The 18,155-nt window shown below is 46.9% G+C and overlaps 8 protein-coding genes across 8 annotated transcripts; 5 read left to right on the top strand and 3 right to left on the bottom strand.

Annotated features, from left to right (window-relative positions):
- Positions 1-219: 219 nt before the first annotated feature.
- Positions 220-2,477, top strand: CNBG4730 (hypothetical protein; the record flags this gene model as incomplete). Its single annotated transcript, XM_769080.1, has 15 exons — positions 220-246; positions 296-540; positions 590-598; positions 648-670; positions 716-883; positions 928-1,050; positions 1,097-1,268; positions 1,318-1,366; positions 1,413-1,559; positions 1,608-1,659; positions 1,708-1,785; positions 1,832-1,875; positions 1,920-2,049; positions 2,096-2,263; positions 2,311-2,477. 15 exons carry the CDS (start codon positions 220-222, stop codon positions 2,475-2,477), a joined length of 1,602 nt encoding a protein of 533 aa, XP_774173.1.
- A 922-nt stretch (positions 2,478-3,399) lies between these two features.
- CNBG4720 (hypothetical protein) lies at positions 3,400-4,334 on the bottom strand (the record flags this gene model as incomplete). The annotated part of the gene is made up of 7 exons (XM_769079.1): positions 3,400-3,492; positions 3,551-3,612; positions 3,671-3,686; positions 3,749-3,938; positions 4,000-4,034; positions 4,136-4,163; positions 4,222-4,334. The coding sequence occupies 7 exons, from the start codon at positions 4,332-4,334 to the stop codon at positions 3,400-3,402; spliced, it is 537 nt and encodes a 178-aa protein (XP_774172.1).
- Positions 4,335-4,699: 365 nt separating this feature from the next.
- CNBG4710 (hypothetical protein) lies at positions 4,700-5,227 on the top strand (the record flags this gene model as incomplete). The annotated part of the gene is made up of 3 exons (XM_769078.1): positions 4,700-4,724; positions 4,777-5,033; positions 5,102-5,227. The coding sequence occupies 3 exons, from the start codon at positions 4,700-4,702 to the stop codon at positions 5,225-5,227; spliced, it is 408 nt and encodes a 135-aa protein (XP_774171.1).
- A 450-nt stretch (positions 5,228-5,677) lies between these two features.
- CNBG4700 (hypothetical protein) lies at positions 5,678-8,284 on the top strand (the record flags this gene model as incomplete). The annotated part of the gene is made up of 14 exons (XM_769077.1): positions 5,678-6,030; positions 6,081-6,116; positions 6,170-6,394; positions 6,443-6,597; positions 6,673-6,763; positions 6,814-6,848; positions 6,902-6,993; positions 7,052-7,183; positions 7,240-7,260; positions 7,313-7,484; positions 7,535-7,610; positions 7,665-7,702; positions 7,759-7,849; positions 7,903-8,284. 14 exons carry the CDS (start codon positions 5,678-5,680, stop codon positions 8,282-8,284), a joined length of 1,899 nt encoding a protein of 632 aa, XP_774170.1.
- Positions 8,285-8,447: 163 nt separating this feature from the next.
- On the bottom strand, positions 8,448-10,402 carry CNBG4690 (hypothetical protein; the record flags this gene model as incomplete). Its single annotated transcript, XM_769076.1, has 9 exons — positions 8,448-8,763; positions 8,833-8,977; positions 9,037-9,120; positions 9,187-9,347; positions 9,402-9,529; positions 9,569-9,728; positions 9,787-10,016; positions 10,066-10,166; positions 10,219-10,402. The coding sequence occupies 9 exons, from the start codon at positions 10,400-10,402 to the stop codon at positions 8,448-8,450; spliced, it is 1,509 nt and encodes a 502-aa protein (XP_774169.1).
- Positions 10,403-11,209: 807 nt separating this feature from the next.
- Positions 11,210-13,120, top strand: CNBG4680 (hypothetical protein; the record flags this gene model as incomplete). The annotated part of the gene is made up of 5 exons (XM_769075.1): positions 11,210-11,290; positions 11,359-12,040; positions 12,093-12,610; positions 12,669-12,756; positions 12,813-13,120. 5 exons carry the CDS (start codon positions 11,210-11,212, stop codon positions 13,118-13,120), a joined length of 1,677 nt encoding a protein of 558 aa, XP_774168.1.
- A 309-nt stretch (positions 13,121-13,429) lies between these two features.
- Positions 13,430-15,373, bottom strand: CNBG4670 (hypothetical protein; the record flags this gene model as incomplete). The annotated part of the gene is made up of 8 exons (XM_769074.1): positions 13,430-13,543; positions 13,594-13,723; positions 13,771-14,086; positions 14,126-14,573; positions 14,624-14,835; positions 14,880-14,989; positions 15,037-15,182; positions 15,233-15,373. 8 exons carry the CDS (start codon positions 15,371-15,373, stop codon positions 13,430-13,432), a joined length of 1,617 nt encoding a protein of 538 aa, XP_774167.1.
- Positions 15,374-16,031: 658 nt separating this feature from the next.
- On the top strand, positions 16,032-17,694 carry CNBG4660 (hypothetical protein; the record flags this gene model as incomplete). Its single annotated transcript, XM_769073.1, has 7 exons — positions 16,032-16,364; positions 16,421-16,551; positions 16,609-16,703; positions 16,753-16,940; positions 17,004-17,185; positions 17,244-17,492; positions 17,559-17,694. The coding sequence occupies 7 exons, from the start codon at positions 16,032-16,034 to the stop codon at positions 17,692-17,694; spliced, it is 1,314 nt and encodes a 437-aa protein (XP_774166.1).
- Positions 17,695-18,155: the final 461 nt, after the last annotated feature.

Raw genomic sequence — 18,155 nt, 5'->3', positions numbered from 1 at the left:
CCTGAACAGGGAAGTGGATCCGGATATATTACGTAAAGTGTAAACAATCAGGTGATCACACTCGATCGTCCCTCGGGAACGGTAATAACAGACCCGAGTTCTCTGTTGTCATTTAGTCTCCATAGACGATCAGCTGGGAACTGAACGGGTGCTAGGTATTCGGGTTCCGGCTTATTAGCGTCGCAGCCCAATCGGCAACGAGCCGAGCATACTCGGAAAATGCCTAGAGAGGCCGAGTTTGAAGAGGTGTATAAACGGATTGTAAACAGATTGTAAACGGATTGTCCATCTCAAGGAAACTCACATTCTTTCCCCCCTCACCCTTAGATTCAAATCGATTTCCACAACCATGAGCACCGATTCACAGGTCGCTCCTGCTCCTTACGAGGAAAAGCCTAAAGATGAGATGGTTGAAGAAGTAGCCGTCAAGCACGAAGATCATGCTACAGCCATTCTTCCTGAGAGCCTTTGGGGCATGAGCGAGGAAGAGCGTAACGCGCTTGAGAGAAAGATTGTAAGGAAAATGGATCTGATTGTGTTGTGAGTTTGCACAGGTTCGTCTGGTTGTTGACACTGACGATTGGAACAGGCCTATCATGTACGTAGAAGTGTTATTAAGGATACCGCTGTAAGCTGACAGCTTGAAGCATGATCCTTTACATTCTCAACTGTAAGCGCGTTCCACCGCATCATACATAGGTGCTGATGGACATAGACATCGATCGACAGAATCTTGCAGTCTCGAAACTGCAGGGAATCATGGATGACCTGGACCTGACTACCCAGCAGTTCGCTACCTGTGTATCGGTATTGTTCGCTGGATACCTACCGTTTCAGATTCCGTCAAACTACATCATCTCTCGCATTCCACGACCTGGACTTTGTGAGTCGAGAGTGCTATCCCGTCATTTCTGCTAATGATCGCAGATATTTGCTGCGCTGTTGTCTGCTGGGGAGCGATCTCTGCGGCCACGGCTGCTGTGCAGTCCTACTCTGCCTTGGTGGGAGTTCGAGTCGTGCTCGGTGCAGTCGAAGCCGTCTTCTTCCCTGGTAAATGCGGACGTACAACGCTTGGCTTTATGCTGATGAATTATAGGTGTGCTATACTATCTCTCTGCTTGGTACACCAAGAAAGAACTAGGAAAACGATATGCCGGTCTCTTCATCGGTCAACAGTTGGGGAACGGATTCGGAGGGCTTATCGCCGCCGGGGTCTTGAAACTCGATGGTAAACACGGAATTCGCGGATGGCGATGGCTCTTCATCGTGTAAGCCGCTACATTCGAGTACAGAGACAAAGACGACTGATTCATCCAGTGAGGGGGTGGTTACCGTGGGATTCGGTATCATCTTTGCTTTCGTAATGGTGATTACAGCAGTATATTCCATGCGAATCTGTCTGACATAACTAGCCCGAATTTCCTCACAACGCGCGAGTTCTTAAACCAATCGAGCGAGACCTTGCTGTATGGCGGTTGGAGCAAGAAGCTGGTGCCGGCGAAGCTCATGATGACATCTCTACCACTAGAGCCTATCTTTCCGCCTTGAAGGACCCGAAGGTGTGTTGAAAGCTGAATCACTGAATTGAATGCTGATACCCTTGCCAGGTTTACATGCTCATTGGCTGCATGATGTGCTCACAAGCGATGGGTTCTGTTGGTGAGTGGGATTGTAACCGTATTCGCCTCAGCTGATTCATGGCTTTAGGAAACTTCTTCCCCACTATTCTACAGGCTTTGGGGTATGACTCATTGATTACTCTTTGCCTCACAGCTCCTCCATATAGTCAGTTGCCCTCTTCTTCCACTGACATTAGGCTGATGTCAATCAGTCTTCGCGTGCTTCATCTTCGCTGGCATCTCGTGGTGGTCGGACGTGAGTGATGTTCCTTTCCTGTGGTCATCCATAACAGTGTGTAGCGCAAACAAATCATGTACTGGCCGATAATTGTGTGTCTCTGCATCGGTATTGTCATTTACATTATCGCCATGACTACTCTCAGTGTCGGCGCTCGATACTTTGCCATGATGTGGACGCCAGTTGCCAATGGTGCGTAAGGAGACGTTTATTTGATTACTTGATTAACTGTCATCAGTCGTGCCGCAATTGTTCATCTATAACACGCTCTCGCTGCATGTTGCAAGGCCATACCCTAAGCGGGCTGCAGGTCTTGCCCTGATTAACGCAATTGGTGGAACCTCGAATATTTGGGGCTCCTATGTGTGGTTCGCACCTCCTCATTTCTACGCTGGGTTCGGCATGGGTCAGTCGCCCTTCTTCCAATAGAGCTTAGGGCTAACCCTGCTTCAGTGCTTGCTGTCAATGTTGTCTTTTTATGTATCATCACATTCTACAGATTCTTCGTAAGGAGGGAGAATTGTCGACTGGACGCGGGCGGCGAAGGAGCACGAGCGGTGATGAGGAGAGGCGTAACGGAAGAACAGATGTCCTTGGGATGGAGGTTCGTCGGCTACTAAGTCCCTCCTGGATGGCAACAGTCAAGTCGATGAAGGGTAGAGAACAGAACATCGAGGCGAGGGACGGTTGGGGGAAGTAGGCGAACATAGAGGTACCTCGGTCCTCGTAGAGGTCGGATTACACCTTAAGCTACTTTAATTTCGTGTCCTTGTTCGTTTGTCTACGGTTGTATTTGGAGCGTTAAATTTGAACATTGGAATGGCTATAGGCTAAAGAGTTTGAAAGATTAATAAGCTGCATGGACGATGCATTTTTCTATTCAAACGGTTGCTCCTTTTATTATTTTCAAGCCTATGAGCCGACTCATCTTTTCCATACTTCCCCTGCATCTTCCGCTCGGACCACGCACTCTTTCCCTCAACTAATGTCTCTGCATGTCCTCCTCTTTTTCTGCCTCCTCTCATTCTCTCCTCGACACCCCACAATTACTTCACTGTCTTCCTCACTCCTTCTTTCTTCTTCGCCTCTCACCCTCATACCTCTCTACCCATGCAGATGTAGAAGGGGGCAAACATGGAGTTAGTGAAGAAGTCGAAGGTCCAAACAATAGCAATCTAGAGGAACGGCGGTAGGAGTTTATGAGGTCATTTGACTTATCATGAAAGTTGAGCGAGCTATAGTTGTTATGCTAAAATAACAATGCACTATACACCTAATACTGATCTTGCATTTATTAGGGCAGATCATTATTTAAATAAATTTCGATGTGCTAGTGGAGGCAAGAAGCAGGAGTAATCTATAATGTAGCATAATACATCACACTAATCATGTAAACACGAGCAATACGAAACCTCTATAGCCTCTACGAAATCGCCATATTTAACTGAATGGTGCTAAAGCTCCGGTTATCTCTTACTCGGATAAAGACTCATTCACTTTGATGCCCCTCCTCTTTCTCCAGAGTGTTAATCCCCGTTTCCATCATTTGCGATCAGTTCCACTGCTGGGCACCAGCTGCATCGTTACACCAAGAGATTCGACCTCAAAATTGCGGTGTTCATCGTCAAAAAAAAGCTATTAAGTTACCCGTCAGCAGTGTTTCTTAAGGAAAGATGATGTGACGGGGATATACCATTTGTTCGTACGGAATGCCCGTTTTGCGATGGATCTCTCGGAAATGTCTAAGTTTCGAGCCTATGAGGAAATGCTCATCAGTCTGTTGTTAAATGATGTTCAATACCGCGCAACTCACCAGGATAAATCTCCATCTGCGAGAGGCAGAAATATCTGTTAGACTTCCATGTAAAGAGTAAGAGTAATTCGTACTCACCGTATTAAAATATGAGATCGCTTTCACATGGTCACCGCCCTCGTCAGCGGGCAAAAGCAACATCCTCAACGCTTCCTTTGCCAGTTCAGGGGCACTCGTCCTCGATGCAGCAGCTACGTGTATTCTTCGGTGTTTAAGTTCGGCGAGGATAGAGGGTACTTCATGGTAGAAAGAAAGATTTTGTCCACGCCTGCATTCCGTGAGTAGCTTGTTACGCGAGCGTACAAAAGAGACAGGGACGAAAGACTCACCGATCGACAAGCTGGTTAACAACGTCTCCATTACGCTTGAGTGGAGGAATAATATGCGTCTATTGACCATTCTTCGTTAGTGCTCGTCTCCTAGTTGACAATACGTCGCCCCGTGAAACGCAACGCCCAAACATACATCTATCCACAGATCCCAAAGGGTATAACTGGTGCATTGGATATATCAGCCTGCTTATCAGGATATTATTAAAAAAGTGTAGATACTCAAGGTCGAACGCCACAAGTAGAGGGTAAGCATCCTGATCATTCGGCGAAACGGTTCGATACTTTTCGGCAGGTGGTGAAGGTTCGCGGCGGGAGGCGGCTCTTCGAGGCATCGTTTGGACTTTGTGAAAATGTAAATTAACGAGCTTTCTACCCTGCCCGTAAGTTGAAAGGTATTGAATACGTGAACGAGGTGTAGTTGCAAGTCTCAAATGTAATGGCGATCTTTCGATATGTGCGTGATTCGGTCGTTGGGTCGTTGTTCGTGCCTTCTTCGATCCAGTGAGAACAAGTGATGACGTAAGGGCTTTTTTATTTTCTCACGGTCGACTTCTGTTTATCCCCCGGGCAATGTCTTCCGATAGCGGACGGACCTTGAGTTAAGCCTTAAGCCTTAGATTGTTGCACCTCGAAGAACATCCTGTAAATAATCGATAGCCCTCGTAATTCCAGGAGCAAACAGTGAATATTTATCATTATGGCTGCTGAAAAACAACAACAACGTATGACCTAGCCCCTCTTGAAAGTTCGTCTCTCGCTAATTCGGTTGTGCAGCCTTGCCTCTTGGGAAACCTGTTCCCACTAAAGAAGTAGGAGAGGAGAAAGAGGAATTGAGTGATGAAGGAGATGAAGACAGAGAGGATCTTGAGGAGGAAAATGATGAAGACTTCGATGAGGACGAAGACGAGGACGACGAGGATGAGGATGAGAATGAGAATGAGAATGAGGATGAGGATGAGGATGAGGAAGACGAAGACGAAGAGGGCGACGATGGTATTGACCACAAGAAGGTGCTGTCGGACTTTTACAATGTAAGGCCTAGGGCCTTGCCACAGGACCTAGTATGATATCGGAACTGTGCTAATGGGCCGTTTGGTAGACCGAACAAGTGGACGAAGAGGATGATGAGGATGTCATCGAAGGCAAAGAGGATGCGGGAGTCAGCAACCTGAAGCGAAAGGCGGACGGTGAGGAACATGGCGAGGCAAAAAAAAACAAGGCCTAGTTTCATGTACAATCGTATCGGCCTTATTAATATATTAGTAAATGGAATGGTACAAAAAGTGTGTATCGACGGAAATGTACTATTGCAGTAGTGTATGATATCTTGATCGCATAGGTGGCCGCAAGTCAACGAAATGTGTATGATTCCTCGCTGTCTCTCAGGATATGAACCGTAATAACCTTAAAAAAAACTTTTCTTTGGTTTATTGCTTCTTCTATCTCTCGCTACATCCTCTTCTGACATAGAGCCTGCTACGTTCTCACCGGTGACCTCGCTCGTTGCTTGAGAACAAACGGAAACACAAACGGAACGATATGTATTGTTACCGGTCACGTGACTAATTACTTGGTAACCCTGCCGAGAACGTTCATAAGATCTATCGATGTCATTCCACACCTTGAAAACAACTTACATCTGCCTTTCCAGTTTAATTCCTTCATTCTTACCGCGATGTCCAAGTCCACGTACTCGGACGAACCTCTAGCTGCTGAGGACTACGAGCTCCAGCCAACATCCAACGCAAACGACCCGTTGCTTCCATCGTACTCCCAGCACCCTTTCACATCGCCTCATCAGCAGCTACAACGCGAACGACGTGCCACTCGACTTCGCTCGGTTTTATCACGCATCTGTATCGCATTCTTGATAGTAGTGCCGACATTTGCATTTGCGGCTTGCTACTTTGGGAGGACAACTTTGGATAAGGTGAGAACTTGGGACAGTTTACCGCCAGAGGTACAAGATTGGCTGGACAAGATCGCGCCTGCCAAGACCCATGCGGATCACTCAAATTTCCCGACAGAGTAGGTGCTCCATTTGTATAGATGAAATCTCCTCTTATGTAACTTGCCAGCATTGGTTACGCCGGACCGACACCAACTGGTAGCGAGTGAGTCGTTAGTAAGCTTCCTTTCATTAAGTGATCGACTAACAAATCGAAAGGGCCGCCCTCATTGCTACTGCTCCCGTGCTTCCATCCCACACCGATGTCTACCCTCTTATCCGTCCTACTGACAAGGTCTCCAAAGGTTTTAGCGTCCTTCAACATTGGGGAAATCTCAGTCCATATTACTCGGTGGATTCTCATGGTCTTCCTGAGTCAGGTAGCCTCATTCCTGAGCAATGTGAGCTGGAAAGTCTACATTGGCTACAGAGGCATGGTGCGAGGTATGATTCTTGTTCATCCATGGAGTAACATGCTAATATTTATTATAGGTATCCTACTTCATACCCCGAGGGCCCTGTTGCTTTAGCCTCTAGACTCAAGAGCGCGAAAGGGTGGAAAGCCAAAGGCGATCTTTCGTTCCTTAATGACTGGAGCTACCAGCTCGGAGCTGAGATCCTTACGCCGTTTGGTCGTAGTCAACTTTGTGAGTATTGCAATTCTGTTTCAAACAATGTTGAGACAAACAATGTGAGACGGGAAGCAGGCTAACATATCCTAGTCAATCTCGGCGTTTCTGCAAGGATTAAATACGGCTTTTTGCTCGACAAGTTCAAAGGTAAATTGCCCGTCTTCCGGACAGAGAGTCAAGAGTGAGTACATGCTTCCGTATATCAGTACCTTAACACTGACACGGAGACAGCCGCATGTTGAAATCTGCTCAGAACTTTGCTGTCGGTACGTCTTAACTTCGCTAATCCCTTTATATTTGAGCTCACTCATATCTACAGGCTTCTTCGGGGTCCCAGCAGATGATCAATATAATCTTGAAGTCACTATTGAGGCTCCAGGCTTTAATAACACTCTCGCGCCTTTCACGACTGTGAGTCTCATTTGGCGATCTCAAGCGCGAGAATATTAGCTTACACAATGTGCGTCAGTGCCGAGGAACAGGCGTCGATTACAAATCGAAGCTTGCAGAATGGGATTCCATTTATCTCGCAAAGGCGAAGAAGCGATTGCAGGAGAACATGCAGGGGTATAATCTCAGTTTCATGGACGTTAAAGACATGGTAAGCGCTGTCCTGGATATTAATCTGTCCTTTTGGCTAATTGACCCGCTGTGCAGATGGAAATGTGTGCTTACGAGGTAGGCTGCGTTTGGTATATCCCAACCTGTAAACCTAATTCTGGAAACTCAGACTGTTGCTCTCGGTCACTCTGCCTTCTGCGATCTGTTCACTCAAAAGGAATGGAAGGGCTTCCAGTACCGAAACGATATCTTTTGGTGGTATTCGTCAAGTTTCGGATATGCTCCTGCTAAGGCGATGGGTATGGGATGGGTGCAAGAGCTGGTCTCGAGGTTAACGAAGAGTAGATCATACTCGTTCAGTGCCAGGACGGAGTGCTGACGACGACTGTAGCTCGACTCACCGAGTTTAACTCTACTACAAATTCATCGTTCCACGACGACGTTCACTTCCCTCTTGGAGATGCTCTGTATGATGGTTTATTCGATATCAATTGCTTTGGCTGTTCTGACAGGTATGATAGATATGTCGACTTCACCCACGACACCCAATTTGCCCTCTGTACGCCATTTTTTCTTTTGTAACAAGATCGAAATTACCTCTGACAATCAACTCAGTACTTCCTATGATGAACCTCACAACCTTTGCCGAAACAGGAGACCTTCCCACCGATCATATCCCCAAGCATCGTTCCTTCGTCTCCTCCAAGTAGGCAATAGCACATTTCTACCCCTTTGTTATTGGGGCTGACGCTGCCATAGGATTATGCCATTCGCCACTAACCTCCAAGTCCAGGTCCTTTCTTGTTCTGGCGAGAAGAAGCTCCGACTCATTCTAAATGACGCTCCCATCCCTCTTACCGGTATCAACGGGTGCCCTGAAGATGATGACGGACTTTGCCCGGTGGATACATTTGTGGCGGCAATGAAGACTCTCATAGGTGAGATCGATTTCGCTAAGGAGTGTGCGTTGGACAAGGAAACTCTAGAGGAGGAACAAGAAGTCGGAGAGGAAGAGATGGCAGAGGTGAAGGTTGATGGGCTTCAGAAGGTCGAAGATGAGGAGGAAGACAACAAAAAAGGTGATGGCGATAGCGACAGTGACAGCGACAGCGGCAGCGACAGCGATGACGACGATAATTAGGCATACAGCAATGAGCCGAACATATCGCTCGCTCTCCATTATGATTTATAACTTTTAAGTGTAATACTTCTGCTCTGAAGATGTGCCCCATAGATCCATGCATTAAATGATGCCTTGTATTCGATATGTCTCTATCTGACATCAATGAAGAGGCGGCGACACATCAGACCTTCTCACCACGTTCAACTACCTCGTCAGAGACGATTCTTCCCACAGAGCCCATATCTGACGTATCCCAACCGTTTTCCTCCAAGTACCTCCTGAACTCTACATCCTCATCCTCCAACTGCGCCCTTCTGTTCGGTACAATTGTCATGACTACTATCGCTGCGACAACACAAATGCCTGAACCGATGAGAAAAATGGCTTGTTGCCCTTTGAGAGTCGTGGCAAAACGGGCTTCGATAAGGGGGAAAACTTGTGTACCCACAGCGGCGCCTGCTTTGCCGATAGCTGCTGCTAAACCAAGAGCATGACCCCTGCAGGTATCATGTTAGGATTTCACTATCTGATATCCGATAGAGAATTAAAAGAGACGTCATACGCACCTAACAGGGGTGGGGAATGATTCGGAAGAGACTATGAAGTTGCAGTTGCCCGGTCCGACGGAGAGAAAACATTGGAAAAGGCCGAAGAGGATGACGAAAGCGGCGAAAGCGCCTGTGCCGTTGTTACGAAGGGGTTCCATAGCACCTAGAGACCGGCGTAAGTGCGCTTGTTAAAACTTGATTTGAGACGCTCTCAGGACATACCGCCAATAACGAAACCAAAAATTGCGACCATTACTAGTCCAAAAGCGTATGTCTGCCTAGGTCCGAGACGGTCAATGATGAAACCTACGCGTGTAACCGCGTTAGTTTGGTACATATGGAATGTTTACCAGTATGAAAAAGCAGACTCACCTCCAAAGAACGCGCCAGGAAGGGCAAACGCATTGACGAGCGCTCCCCATCCGTTTGAAGCTAACAGTGATTGATTACTGCTGAATCCGGCAGCGATGGTAGGTGCGAGGAGGTTGAATGGATATACAACAGCGTCATAGAGAAACCAGACAAGAGAACATCTATTCTTGTGATCAGCTAAACTAGTCAGAGAACTTAGCACAGGGTGGGCTTACCCAAGCAAAGGTTTCCAATAACGTTTGAACGCAAGCCAGTAAGGAAATTTTGGACTTTTAATGGAATGTTTTGAGTAGAGAGTTGAGTCTGCCATACGCACACGGAAGAGAAAGATCGACAATGGCATCTTTACGGTTAGTCACGCTCCATGAATAAGCGAACTTACAATGATACCGATACCGAAGCATATACGCCAGACTCCGACGTGAGGTTCACCTCCGTACGCGGCGAGGACGATGAGGAACACGATAGCAGAGGCAACGAAGCCGGCGATGATGGCTGTATTGGTGCTTGATGCTACGAGGAGTCCTCTCTTCTTCCTCAACCTATTGATAATAAGCGCGACACATACAAGAGACGATGTACTAGAGATGTGTAACATACGTATGGGTCTCATCTGCAGCTTCCACAGCGCTCGTCGTACATACTGCGTACTCACCGCCAGCACCTAGGCCAGCAACGCCGCGCCCAATCACGATCATCCATAGCATTCCAACTTCACTCTTCCCATGCGCTGCAGTTGCAAGGGTTACGCCGAGAACAAGGAAGAAGGTGCAACCGATAATACCCCATCGACGACCAAGACGGTCGGCGCAGAGACCGAAGAGGATCATCTGTAAGGATTGTCAGACGGAGAAGATTAAACAGAAAATTGGAACTTACTCCAAAGATATCCCCAATAAGGATGGAATTGCTTAGACGAGTCTTCATAGTTGAGCTAAGGGCGGTGGGATAGAGCTTTGCCATGACGGTGTTCGTATAACCTAGTCCTTCATCAGCTTTGACGTGAAATTACGTGTAAAAAGTATACGGTACCGGTAATCTGGATGTTATAACCATCCGAGAAAAGGGCTACACCTGCAATGAGTACAGACAAGGTCTGCATCCATTTTCGTTTCTTTGGCGTCTCGAGCTCAGCGAGTGGTGCTGCGTGAATGGTAGTATCGATGTCCTGCTCGGGGAGGTATCCCATTTTGTCGTCATCGGAAAGAGTAGACATTTTGGAATCCACGAACTTTTGTTTGATAAAGAATAGTCGATTCGTGGTTGCCTATATACCTTGCTGGGGTTTAAATTATCTCAGAGGATGTCGAGGTCGGCAGACCATATCGGGTTTCGGCCTTCCGTCTATTCGTGACATTCGAAGTAAATAATACTTGAGAGACCTTCTGTAGCCAATACTCTTTTGAAAGTGCAGCATAGAATAGCATATGAAGGCAGTACCTGATCATTATCAACAACGTGCTCAATACTGTTACAGTGGTAACACCGGAGTCCAATACTCACATACTGATGCCGAGCCTGTCCGAGTTCTTTCGGATATCATCCGGACGTACGCTCTACCTCCCAAGGCCTCCCAATTGTCGAATGTAACTGGATATCAACGAATAATACGGTAGATCAGGTCTGACGGAGAAGTAGATTGAACGTGTTTGTGATGGCATTAGCCGCCGAAGCGAGATTATTTATTATCTTCTTCTTCTTAATTAGCCCCGCCGTCGCTTGTTGCCGCTGCTGTTTTACGCGCGGAATTTTAATCGACGACCTATTTTCGATCGTACGCATTTCTTGTTGTTCATTCGCACGTTCGTATTTATATTAAGTCCGAACACTTCACCAAATTGACCCGAGTTGGCCGGCACCAGGACCTTTGTACTATGCGCAGACAGATCCATTTCTGGATAAGTAGCGAAATGAGCAGTTTTTGGGCTCACGAAGCACACGACCATCTACTTAGCGGCAGTAATCAAACAGCCGCCTGCAAAACGACACTTCTCGGTGTCCTCCTCCTTTACAAAGCGATAAAATGGCGAAGAGATTATTACAGGGGCTGAATTTGGGTGCTGGCTTGGCGGTGAAATGGTATGCCTTCGTGTTTCTACGCCTGGTAAGTTTCTTTTTTATTGATTGTATCATACGAATACGAGTAATTGACGAACCTTGCGCCGGGAAAAGCTTCCCGCTGGACCTCGATATCTCCCAACTATTTTGAGCTGTACTTTAATGTACCTCGCATCTTACTTCTCACTTCGCTCCCTTGCTCAAAAACCAATTCGGACGTCGATTATCACGCCCATCCTAGTTCTTGGTGGACTTTACCATCCCATGTATCGTCTTCTCTCGACGGTTGGTGCTTTGGTCACCTTGATAGCTCCGCTTATGTCGTACGACTTTGTCTACCGCACCCATTTACTACATCCGTCACTACACATATCCTTCGCTCGGGTTGGCTGGGTAACAGAAACGTCGGCCAGCCTCTTATTTCGATCTACCTTCCCAGATCGAATCGACGTATCCTATTGGCCTTCTCACAATGACAGCGCCGTCTCACATGTCGGACTTTCTCAATCCAGTGTCAAAACCGACTTCACTTCTCCTCTGTACATCAAAAATCTGCAACCGGGCATCACATACTTTTATAACTCGACTGCCGGCCACAAAGGTTCGTTCACTACTAGACGATCACAACATGATCAGAAGCAATTCAGCATTCTGAGTACAAGCTGCCAAAAGCCCAACTGGCCCTATAATCCTCTGTCTCATTCGTTGGCAATTAATGGTTTAGAACATGTCGATAACGTGGTCCGAAAAATGAAGAGAAAACCGGAAGCGATGCTGTTCTTAGGCGACTTCATCTGTGAGTACCCCTATCATCGCCTTCTTGGAGCAACTGAAGTGACACCTGACAGATTCAGACCTCCCATATCCCATCGCCGACTATACCACTTCGTACTATCGCCGACTTTACCGCCAGATCTACTCCAGCCCATCTTGGACCCCATTTCTGCGTTCAATCCCCTGGCTACACATGTTTGACGACCACGAGATCATCAACGACTATGCCCCTTCCACTTCTGCCCTTTCCAACATGTTCATAGAAGCCATCGATCCGTTCATAAACTATCAGCAAGTTGTCAACCCTCCCCCGGTCAGCTCCACACAACCGACGTACTTCCGCTTTGGAATAGGCGATGTATCATTCTTCGTCTTGGACTGCCGATCATGGCGTTCAGCTCAACCAGCTAGACCTGGATCCAATTCTACAGCTGGCTTTGGCAACAGGACGATGCTTGGAGAATCACAATTTACGGCAGTCAAAGAATGGGCAGAAGAAGGGACGAGAGATGGAAAATTACTGGTGCTTGTATCAGGAGTACCGATTACTCGCAATTGGTCGGAAGGGGATGATGAGATGGACAGTTGGGCTGTGAGTGCACTCTTTTCTCATTTTCCACAGGAGTACAAGCCTCTTATTGAAGTGTTAGGGTTATCTTGACGAACGTGAGGAGATTCTTGAAATGTTGTGGTCGTCCGGAGGAGCCGTCGTCATCTCCGGCGATCGACATGAGCACGGTAAGCTCTCCATATCCTTTTCCCTCGCTTTTCTTCTAACCTTCCCTATGCATTAGCAACCACATTATTCCCTCCTCCGCCTACGTCGCCTCACCTGAGCTCATCATCCGTCATCGAGTTCTCCACCTCTCCTTTGTCATTTTTTCACCAACCTTGGACCCGAGAATACATCCCACATCCGGACACTGACATTCCCATCCATCTGCAATGGCAAGGTGATAGTCGCTTTGGTGTGTTCGAGTTTGATACCACTGGAGAAAGACCGAGAGTCAAGTTTGAATTGATGGTAGATGGTGAGAAAGAATGGGAGTATGAGTGGGTAAAAGGGGTAGACGTGGTAATTCCGGACGTATGGCAGGCGTAATGCATACATAAATCTAAAGCGACAAATCTTGTCAAATGATGGGATTGAACGCATACATGTGAGAAGAGAATTCATAAGTGGACAAAGGCGGTTTAAGGCGAGTCAGAGGAGACTTGCGACTTTCCGCGAAAGGACGAAAGATATGTTGTGGAGCTATTGATCTTAGGGTTTGCGATATGCCTTGCTGACAAAAGGCAAGCTCCGGTGTAAGCTACATGCATATTTTTGTCCATTGAATCTTTATGTTGATATGAATATTTCCCAATGTACGATTGATGGGATCATGTATAACTTATACAACCTACAAACCTACTTCAAGCGCCTCTCGATATTTCGCCTACCATTGACCCAATCTGTCTCATGCAAAGTCATCTCAGGTGTACCGAACAGCGCATTATCGACGGCTTCCACACCGAGCATGAACTGCGAAGCTATCAGCTGAAGTATCCTACCGGAAACGAAAAATAACCCACAGAATGATCTTGATTACCACACTCATACTTCCAGCTTCCGAATCTGCCTCGAGAATGAATCCCATACTCTTGTTGAAGCTTTGGGAGGATCTTCTTGAGAGAGTCGTCTCGTCCGAGAGTAGGTGTAGGGCTTGTATCATTAGCCTTTAGATCTTGCAAAATGATTAAACCGCTCACTAGCCATAATCAAACCTCCTTTCATAGAACGACACAATGTCGTCCGTCGGCAATATCAACTCTGTGGCAATGGCTCCTTTGACGGTCTCCTTCATCAAATTTTCCAGATCGACAGGCTTGTCCGCAGACTGACAGACTTCAAACATCAAACTCCAGTACGGTCCTCCCTTTAGATCCTTCTCGAAGGGAAGCGAAGGGTCGGCTTTTTGAAGAACAGGCAGACGAGTAGAGATAGAGGGAACATTGTAAGGAGAATAGTTAGAAAAAATGGTGGCACGGTAGAAGGGAGCGCTGTCTTCTGGGAAGTACAACCAGCCTAAAAATGTCAGAAATGTTAAGGCCAAGTACAACTTACACTTGTCTCCAATTCTATCGGGTCTTTCTCCCCTGATTCCGATACCCAATACGATAGTCGAAGAATGCACTAAACCCTCCTTTGCAGCCACCTTCATCTCCTTCACAACCTCCTCTCCATTCGCAGCCCTCTCCATACGATCCAAAAGTCCGTCAAGTCGCATAGTCGAGATCAAATGTTTATACTTCACCCTTGTCCCGTCACCAAGTTCGGCAACTTTATCGGAAGCGTTGATTTTCTGGATATCGCCTTTGGAACCGAGTCGAAATCTGTTCTCCGGGAGTTGCTTGGCTACAGCAGTCCATATTCCACCAGTACCGTTTCGAGTGGGAAATCGGAAAGTAGCGTTGGGTCCCCAATTAGGAGCTGTTTCCATAGTGAGGGCGTTGCGCACAGCGGTACGGACGTTGGGCGCGGCCACACGTTCACCAAGCCATTTGCATTGCATCTGGGAAAGTCAGCCCTACAATGCAGAGTCAAACATATGGAAGGAGATACCTTCGTAGTGTTCACACCCCAGACTTTGAAGTTGTACGGCCGCATGAAGACGTCTGCGATACCTTCACCCATATTCCGTACGATCCATTCATCAAAAGTGACAGGTTTGTAATTGGGAGTGGCGGCGCGCTGCTCGGCAGCGGCGATAAGACCGTCAATGCACTTGACACGAAGATCCAGCGGAAGTTGAGAAACGTTATTTTGGTATGGGTCTATCTCTGTGAGCGTGGAGTCTTCAATATGATCGTAGACTCACAAGGAACCCAACGTCCGGCACTTCGAACATAACTAATCCTCTGGTGTGTTTGCCAGTCGTCTTTCGCAGGAAGGGCCCGATTGACCGCATCATCAAAGTATGCATAGTGTCTATTATGATGTCAGCTATTTCCCGACGATGAAGACTCTTCACTAACGAAAAAATAACATGACCACCGACATCGAACAAGAAACCTTCCTTCGTCACGTCGGTACTTGCCAAACCTCCTGGAGCGGAAGCAGCGTCCACAATAATGAATGAGTGGCCAAGCTGATGGAGACGAGTAGCAGCTCCCAATCCAGTCTACGAAGGCGTCAGATTCGATCTTGTTCTGTCAATGATAAGAAACATACAGGTCCTGCACCAATGATTAAAGTCTCGACATTCACGAAATCTTCTTCAACGGAAGTCGCCGATTCCACATCAGAAAGCGCATCGAAGCCGGCCGTAACAGGCGTAGGTGGTTCGCTTTCAAAATCAAGTCTGGACGGCATCCTTCTGTTTTGTTTTCCACGGAAAATGTCAAGGAAAAGAGACAAAATCAAATGTTCGATGCACGTCGTAGAAAGAAACCCTCGCATTTTGCTCTGCCCTCAACGGGGCCAAAGCACCAAACCTGTGTTTACACCCAAAAAAAAATGTCTGCGGAGAGGCAATTAGCTGGAATGTCGTGCCTGTGACGTTTGACACAGTCGAGGGTTATTATACCAGTTTGTCGCGGCCCTTTTTCTTCATTTCTAGACTTTCCAATTATTTCGGACGTCAGTCAACAACATCCCCGCAAGTCCCAAATGTACCGTGTAGTTTTGGGTATTAAATAATACTAAATTTTATTGGCTATTTTAACCGTTGATGCCGACGTTTGCAAATTGAGGTTATGACGGCCATGCATTAACTATGTCCCTCATACTTCAGAGACATAGGGGACTGCAGAAGATGGAAGCTTGCAGGTGGGAATGAAGCGTCGGCCAGTAGTGTAAATTTAAATGAATGTCGAAAAAAAAAAGATAAAGAGAAAAAACATAACACAATGAGCTCCTCGCTCGGCATGCAGGCACCATGTAAGTATGCAAAATAAATATCTAAACGCTTCTATTGCTCTGAAGGGCCTTACTATTTGATTTTGACCACAGTCGAATCGGCGACACTGCTATGATAGTTCGCATAACTCACGCCTATGTGACAGTCATAGTCTGCGTAACTACATTGATCTTCATTGCCCACATCCACCCCGGCACGAGCTTCTACCTCCCCTTATTACCGAGCTCCTATACGACAAATTACTACACGTACACATTTCCCGACCCAGTGGAAGCTGAAAACCGACATCTTACAGAAGAACAATGTCAGGAGAGATATCCTGATCTGTACTTGGAGGCCGATCGTGCACAGCAATGGTTTATCTCAAAGGGGGGTATTTCGAAGAAGATGGTCGATGAAGCAGAGGAAGAGGGGAATGCGAGATTGGTCATTCTTAACAACCAAGTACGTAAATTGAAGGCTATCCGGTCTCTTTTCGATTCTTCTGAAACTGGCCGAAGCTGATCAGTCACTTGGGGCGACAGCTGTTCGTAAAGGCGTATAAAGGGGGCATCAACACTCGCACCCAGGCTGCTATTGCTGCGGTATACGGAGCTCTGCTCACAGCGACCGAACCTTTGCCTGATGTCGAGTGAATCGCTTTGCTATGGTTTATTGCATGTATAACACTGACTTAATGGTATCTTAGCTTTGTTATCCAAACAAGCGATGCCGGAGGTGGAAACCATCCTCACTTTGCGTTATGCCGCAAAGCGGACCAGAAGGATCTCTGGCTCATGCCTGGTAAGCCTATCATAAATGACTGTCGAAAGTTAGCGTTAATGCAACATAGATTTCGGTTTCTTCTCATGGCCCGAGCCAGGAGTTGGATCGTACTCCGAAGTTCGTACTAAAACTCTCGATTACGAGCTCGACATGGGATTAGAAGTAGACGATAAATTGGATGTTACCAAGTCCGACTGGTTCAACAAGACCCAACAATTATTCTGGAGAGGGTCACCCATGGTCGAAGTTCGCAATGTAAGCCCAACTCACCATCCTCCTCCACTTAGGTTTTGATATCAAATTTGACAAGCTGTGCAGGATCTTCTTCGAGCGAGCCAGGATCAACCATGGTCAGACGTTCAGCCTTTAGATTGGGGAAAGGTCAGCCAAGATGAAGCGGAGAGAATCAAGAACAACGGGGACCTCAAGTCACCTGCCGAGCATTGCAAATACGCCTTCTTAGCTCATGTGGAAGGATGGGCATACAGTGGAAGATTGAAGTAAGCAGTCCATATTTCAACGCGACAATAGAAGCTCATAAGGACCTACGATAATTAGATACCTCCAACAGTGCCGTTCTGTCATCGTCGCCCATCCACTCAAATACATCCAACATTATCACCACCTCCTAAACGGCCGAGATGGTGATCCCAACCAGAACTATGTTGAAGTACCTCTCCCACTGGAGAAGAATCTCCCAAGAGCCATGGAAGATCTTTTGAAGGAGGAGAACGAAGAGAAAGTACAGAGAATAGCAGATAATAATTGGAAGAGTATGAGGCAAGGATGGATCAGCCCGGCGGCCAAGTAAGTGTTTAACCATCTCCAGCATTTATTTTTTTCCAGTTGAATGGAAGGGCTGATGAGGGGTAGTGAATGTTACTACCGACATGCGCTTCGCCAGTATGCTTCGGTACAGACTTTCAAACCGTCATTAGAAGGCCGCGCAGTACCGTATGAAAGCTTCCTTCTAATGGGAAAAACACATTGGGACCCTCATAGGAAATAGACAAATAATATGCATACTTCGTTATAATTATATCGTGAGCTCAGCAGCCGTCTGAGATTGTTCCCCAGCAGCCTTTTCTGAACCCATACTATAAGCTGCTGCGTCTTCGATAACGATGCTATTAATAACCTATAACCTATTGATCATTTTAGTCCTTTCAAAAAGCGGAATAAATTTCCGACACGTCCCGCAACTCCGCATCATTATTATCAGCTTCTGCTGTACTGGTACCACGGAAAAGAATGTACCCCCACCCCAGACTGTACTCATTCACCGCCGCCAGTATCCAAGGCTCATGGACCTACGTACGCCCCCCTGCTCTCTGCGCGCGTCTCAAAAAATTGAGGGGGGAGTTGTTGGTGGTGAGGGCCGTTGCTGGAATCAAAGTTACGACATATGAGCGGACCCCTTTGTTTAATTACTAGCAACTAACCAGCAGCTACTAGCGCTCCTGTATAAAA

This window comes from Cryptococcus neoformans, chromosome 7, assembly GCF_000149385.1.
Source record: "Cryptococcus neoformans var. neoformans B-3501A chromosome 7, whole genome shotgun sequence".
NCBI classification, from domain to species: Eukaryota; Fungi; Basidiomycota; class Tremellomycetes; order Tremellales; family Cryptococcaceae; genus Cryptococcus; species Cryptococcus deneoformans.
This window is presented reverse-complemented; position numbering and strand designations above follow the sequence as displayed.